At 39.0% G+C, this 6,946-nt stretch overlaps 1 protein-coding gene across 1 annotated transcript in view; it reads right to left on the bottom strand.

Moving 5' to 3' along the window:
* Window positions 1–6,946, bottom strand: part of LOC101858593 (protein scribble homolog) — a gene marked incomplete at its 5' end in the record, with an annotated part of 97,722 nt that overhangs the window by 51,201 nt on the left and 39,575 nt on the right. The window contains 2 exon segments of the mRNA XM_035973463.1: window positions 29–139; window positions 6,812–6,928. Coding sequence (XP_035829356.1) covers window positions 29–139; window positions 6,812–6,928 — 228 coding nt within the window.

The raw sequence follows: 6,946 nt of genomic DNA, 5'->3' as shown, positions 1-6,946 counted from the left end.
CACACACACACAAGGCGTCTCGACTCACCCTGGAGATGAAGACCCCAGCGTCGCTGCGCTCGGGTGCCGAGGGGTTCCGCGCTCCTCCCTTGATGGACAGACCCAGCTTCTCCCCGGCCTCCTTGCTAATGCTCAGCTCCTGGGGACACGCAACACAACACGGAACGTCAGCATCAACAAAAGCCAGCAAACCTCGTCCATTTTGTTTTAGTTTTAGTTTTAGTAAGAGTTTTATGGCACTTGCAACACAATAAGGTCATATAAGTGCTGAAGATTAGAGGTGTTACAAGTGAGTAACAAACACAAAAAGGAGGAGGGGAGATAAAGACGATAGTTATTTGATAGGAAAGAAGAAGCCAACCACACCAGAGCACCCGCCAACCACCCACTCGTCGATTTTGAGCGTAAGAATATCTTGGTTTTAAATAAGAGTTTTACGGCGCTTGCAACACAATAAGGTCATATAAGTGCCGAAGAAACAAGAGAGTAGCAAACACAAAACAGAAGGAGAAGAGATCAGGACGATAGATGCGTAATAATTTCAGATTTGGTAAGAGGTTGACAGTGCTTGCGACACAAACTGCTGGTCGTATAGGTGCTGGAGATTAGAGAGAGGTGTTGCTAGAGACTCTAGTTTCAGTAAGAGTTTTTACGGCACTTGCAACACAGATAAGTTGTACACAAGCCGATGATAAAAAGTGTTACTAGAGTGTAACAATTACATACAAAGAAAAGAACAGGGAGAGAAAAGGACAGTAGATGTTTGATAGAAAAGAAGGAGCGAATCCCTTCATAGCACTTGTCAGCCACCGGCGGATTCTAAATAATTTTTTTTTGGGGGGGGGGGGTTGAGTAAAGAGAAGCACATCGACACAATAATGGTCATTTAGTGTTGGGAAAAAGTAAGACTGACAGACAGAAATAACAGAGAAAAAGTAAAGAAAAATAGGATCTACCAGTGGCACCCTCCAACCCCACCAACAGGCCTTATTAGCTGAACATTAAGGCGGAAAAGCATGTAAAACTCAGGGACGGAAACTGATGAGTCCAAAACTTACTGAACTATTTGTGGGCTATACAGATTGGGAAAAATACACTTATCCAATTGCATATTAGTACACATAGTAGAATGACTCACCATGGAAAGGACACTTACGGAAAATGACCGAGCAAATCAAAATTACAGATGTCTGTATATCGACGGAAAATTTCCATCCCTGAAAACTTCCACACTTTACCAACAACTGTATAGCTGCAATGGTAGATGTTTTACACCCTCATCAACACTATTTGATAATTATAGATAGACAGATAGCATTCGTATTGTGCAAATCCCCGCTCAACAGCAAGCTCTATGCGCTTCACAATCTGTACTATTACCCCAGCAGACCTGAGAGCATTCTGAAACAACCTCAACTTCTTGGGAAACATACAGTGCAAGCAGCCATTTATAGGCGCTATTTACATCAGTGAGAGCCAACTTGGAGAAGGAGTTACCAGTAGCACCCTCCAAACACCCACCAATCTAGCTGCATGAGACTACCCTGGTCTTTCATTAAGTTGTCCCTTGAACTCTCATATACTTGTTTTTTCTACATTTCATCATTAAGAAAAGAAATACAAAATCAATTTAGAATATTTTTAAAAAATTACAACAACCCAAGCACACCCAAAAAGCGGGACCTGCAACCAGCAAGGGAACTCACAGACACAGGAAATCAGAAGAAAAGAATTCCACAGGGGGAAAATAATCCGTACCAGGCAGAAGAAAATAAAATCAAAAAAAAAAGAACAAGAAAAAAGAATTGAGAGTAAATGGGAGGTGGCAGGGGCTGTGGGGAGAGAGAGGCAGCTACACTGGGGGCGTAATACAGAGACAGCTGCACAGTAACAAGTTTGAAAAGAAAGAAAAAAGAAAAAGAAAAAAAAAGTAAATGTAAAGGCGTAACGTCCCTATCAAAACTATTACGTTATTCGTGACGCACGACCTAGGAATTTAAGACTGAGCTAAATAAATGAGTTGAGAGCCTTGAAAACTCCATAAATAAAAAAAATGGCCCACGTTCAAGAATGCAAAGTCTGAGATTCGAACCAGGGCCATTTGTCCCATAGTACAGCATGATACCAACTGAGCAGCGCCCCCCCCCCCCCCCCAATTCCCTGATCTCTAAAAACAAAACAGACTATTTTTCATTTTCATTATGTAACTAAATAAGATAGAATAAAATAAACTGAATTAAAATAAATTAAAATAAAATATAAGGTAAAATAAAGTGAAATAAAATGAAATAAAAACAAGTGAAATGAAACAAACAAATCAAATCAAATCAATAAATAAAACACTATTTCTGTTTGTCTTTTCCGAAACTACGTCTGTATACAAGATGGAGTACAAGTACACAGAAACAAGTACACCTGAAGCAGAAGGCAACTACACCCACGTACAAGAAAAGGGGGGTAGCATGGGGTACTGGCCGCTAAATCTTGACGATTTGACAGGAAACTTTAGTATTGGGAAGAGTTTTACAGCAGCTTCAAATGATTAAATTGCAGGCCACTTTCTGAATACTGCTTTATTTTTGGTGAGAGAGAGCATGCTGAAATCGTTTTGTTAGTCCTGCTGGCTTGTTATCAGATATGGTGGAGAATGGTACAGGGTTGTTGTTGTTGTTGTTGTTGTTGCTGCTGTTGCTGCTGTTGCTGCTGTGGTTGTTAACTTAAATGTCTCTCGTTTTAGTTTTAGTGAGCGTTTCAAGGCACTTGCAACACAATAAGATCATATATATATAAGCTTAGATTGTCACAAGGGAGTAACAAACACTTAGAAAGAGTAGGAGAACCCACGCTTAAGTCCAGTAATGAAACCCACTAAGAGATCTGTCGGCACCCACGAAGGTTTGTGACAAAAAATGGCAAATTGAAAACTGATGACAACTGACTTGTATATCTCCACCCAAAAACGGGACAAAAACGAACAAAGATCAAGGAGTATAAATGTTGGGCATACGAACAGACAAACAAGAGAGGAGACTGGTCTGGACATCGACAAACAGGAGACGAATTTCCCAATAACAAAAATACACTACATTCCACGACACCTCAAAGACACAAGTTTCTATTCTCACAAACTTGTTAAAAACCCAAAAGTAGGTCAGTCTACAAAAAAAAACCCAATACAATAAAACAAACATTTGCGTCTTCACAAACTACCAGCGGTCAGGCGACACAAACTGATGGTAAAGGACTGTTTTTCTCATAGAAATTTTTATACATATACATAGATATTATATTATTTATATGCATAATACTTTGTTGTTAAGTACAGGCATTTCGATTAATTTTTAAGATTTTAAGATGTGGCGTCTTTTTTGATGTAATGAGCATTGAGCATTTTTTAGGAAATGGAAATGTATAAATGCTATTAATTATTATTATCATTAAGGATCATCAACTAAGCAAGACTTCCTATGACAGTCATATCAAAAGCCATTAAAAGCTCAGAATCTCCAATTAGGCGCCGCGTGATGTTGCTAATGTTGCTTTTGAAAACTGTGACATTTCCAACAGGTGCAAAATGATTACAGTGGTAGTCTGACGGTGGCCAGTGCGACATGCAATGTTACGTCATTATGTGGACTGCAGCTTAGGGGTTTGTTAGACAGCTGGCATATAGTCACCATAGCTCTCTCTTTCTCTGTCTCTGTCTCTCTCTCTCTCTCTCACTCCCTTTTAAAACTTGCTCTCTTTCACTCACTCGCTCGCTCACTTTTCTTTCTTTCGCTCAGTTTTTATCTCTACTTCCCTCTTTCTTTCACTTACTGTTGATTTCTCTTTCGATCACTTATCTTAAGTCCTTTCAAACACTCTTCAATCAACCTTGTATCTTTCACTCATCATACATAACTCGAACGACACAAAATATAAATATGGTGTGGAATCCCTTTAAAAACAAAAAAGTTCTGAATCAAAGAAAGACATTTTTTTATAAGACAACATTTGCCCCATACCTCGGTGAAATAAGGGGGGGGGGGGATGTTTCACATAAAAGAAAGGGACAATACTATCTATCCCAGTATCCCTGCATCTTCCAGTACCAAGTTTTTCCATGCACTTTACAGAGGGCAATGTACCCACCAGTATTATGATGCACTTTATGGCAGCTGGTGCACCCAGTACTGTGGTGCACTTTATGGCAGTTGGTGCACCCAGTATCTCTGTGCACTTACAAAGTGACAAACTGGGTGGACAGTAGCATCACATACATGTACACAACACATACAGACACAACACATACAGACACAACACGTCATACTCACTACACACACAGACACAAGTCACCTATATCACTAAATGGCCAAAGATTTTCCTTCAGCTATATCATTAAATGGCCAAAGATTTTCCTTCAGCTATATCAGTAGATGGCCAAAGGTTTTACTTCATCTATATCACTAAATGGCCAAAGGTTTTACTTCATCTATATCACTAAATGGCCAACGGTTTTACTTCATCTATATCACTAAATGGCCAACGGTTTTACTTCATCTATATCACTAAATGGCCAAAGGTTTTACTTCATCTATATCACTAAATGGCCAAAGGTTTTACTTCATCTATATCACTAAATGGCCAAAGGTTTTACTTCATCTATATCACTAAATGGCCAAAGATTTTACTTCAGCTATATCAGTAGATGGCCAAAGATTTTACTCAATGTAAAAAGTTCAACAATTCAGTAATATCAGTAGATGGCCAAAGGTTTTACTTCAGCTATATCACTAAATGGCCAAAGGTTTCACTCAATGAAAAAAAAAAAGTTCCTCAACTATTCAACTTCAGAAGGGGGTTAAGCATTGTATTCAATTTTTTTTAATGTTCCTCAATTCAGCTTAAGAAAATGCATAAATGATTGTACTCAATTTAAAAAAAAGGTTTCAATTGAACTTCCGTAGTTGGCCAAAATGGTTTAAAAGCCCTTCACCAGCACAGAAAAAAAAAATACAAACGGCAAAGGGGACACAACGACGTTTTTGAGAAAAATGGGGACGGGAATGAATAAGGAAGACAACAGTTTGATCTTTCAGGGGAAAAAAAAAACAGTTATAAGAATCAACAAATTCTCTCAGTCTGCTTGATTTGTAGAGATTTTGTTCAGATTTTTCCACTAACTACCTTTCATGAACCCAGGCAGAGGTGACATTTTTCTTTACAGAATAGAAAATGATTTGCCAACATAAACGGAGAACTTAAAAGAAAAGAAAGCACCTCAAAGAAAGCACCTCAACCACGTCTATAATCTGCTCAGACATAATAGTCCATAAACCGTATAACGGTATTCTTCATCTTTTCTTGTTTTCTTTTCCCTTTATTTTCGTACTAAAACAGACCTCTCCACAAATTGTTGACTTGACAAAGTAAAAAACAAGTAAAGCTCAATAAAGATTCCAACAGGTACCAAATGTTTTCAACATGCTTACAAACTATTGACGACGGTCACAAGAACGAACGGATGGTCACAAGAACGGTTACAAAATATCCAATAGTTGTCTGTGAAGTGTGAAGAAAAGCTAGAGAAAAAGTGATAATTCCAAGAAAGTTTTGATTGGTACAAGATTATATCCAGGTGGGATGGGGAGGAGGGGGGGAGGAGAGAGAGAGGATCTTGACATGTTGCTCACCAACATAAAATCTCCAACATAAATTTGTTCTGAATTCTGAAAGTGTGACAGAAATACATAACAGTAACTATAATCGCATGACAACATTTATTGAAAGAAAAGTTTCCTTTTTAACCTTAATCTATATAACATCAACAATGATTGGGAAAAATGGAAAAGTAAATAAGTGTAACCATAATCGCATGACGTCTTTTTGATAAACGCTTCATTCATAACTCCAAAATATTCTTCGCGGCAATCGCTCTGATCAAAAAAGAAAGGCCAGCCAGCAGTTTCTGAGGTATAAAATTGTCCATCATGGCAATCACTCCTGCTGCTGGCAGAGCTTTCTGTCCTCTGAAAAGTTAGCACAAAGGAAAAGTGCTGCAAGCCTCTAGATCCCTACAGCTTTATCATCCACCACTGCCATTATAACAGAACCTTCTGAACAAGATTACGGTAAATCTTTACTTGCCAATAACTCTGTCAAAAACACTTTCATTTCCACACTTCAAAACAAGATCTGGATAAATGTTCACTTGGCAATAACCTCCAAAGGAACGCTTTCACTTCCACACTTCACAACAAACATAATGGGATTACAGTGCACTTCTATCACGCGGTGCTCAAAACCAACCCAAAAACAAAAGCAAAACTCAAATCAAAGATTCATTCTCAGCACCCACATCTACTCTATCTACTACACCACCACCGCCACTGCTCTGCATCAGGGTTCATACTGAGAAGATTTTTTTTCCCAAGATTTCTCCAAGAATTCTAAAGACCAGATTTTTTTTTCCAAGACAAATAACGGGTCAATTTGGAAGAAACTTTTTCATTCAGCATGCAAAAATACATTTGGTACACTACAGACAGCGTAAAGTCAAGGTCTTCTAAACTTCGAGAAAATATTTTTACAATAGATCTAGATCTAGTTAAAAATTTGTTTTCCCAAGACTTCCAAGAATTTTGCCGACTTCCCTAAATTCCAAGAGTTTTCCATGTCTTGGAAAATAAAAAACAAAATTCCAAGAGTTTTCCAGTTTTCCAAGACTCGTACGAACCCTGCTGCATACAGAACACACTACCCAGCCCAGTTTGTGGCAACGACAGACGACAGCAGCAGTAGTAGCAGCACGGTACAGCAGTGAACCTACCTGTAGTCCAGGGGGCGGGGGGTCGTGCCTAACTTTGAGGTGGAGCTCGTAGGTCGGGGAGACCAGGGCCATGACAGCTTCCTGGTGGGTGGCCTGTCGCAGGTCTTTGTTGTTCACCTACACAGAGTGCACCAC

This window comes from Aplysia californica, unplaced genomic scaffold, assembly GCF_000002075.1.
Source record: "Aplysia californica isolate F4 #8 unplaced genomic scaffold, AplCal3.0 scaffold01249, whole genome shotgun sequence".
NCBI lineage: Eukaryota > Metazoa > Mollusca > Gastropoda > Aplysiida > Aplysiidae > Aplysia > Aplysia californica.
Note: the sequence above shows the minus strand (reverse complement) of the source record. Positions and strands in the feature narration are given on the sequence as shown.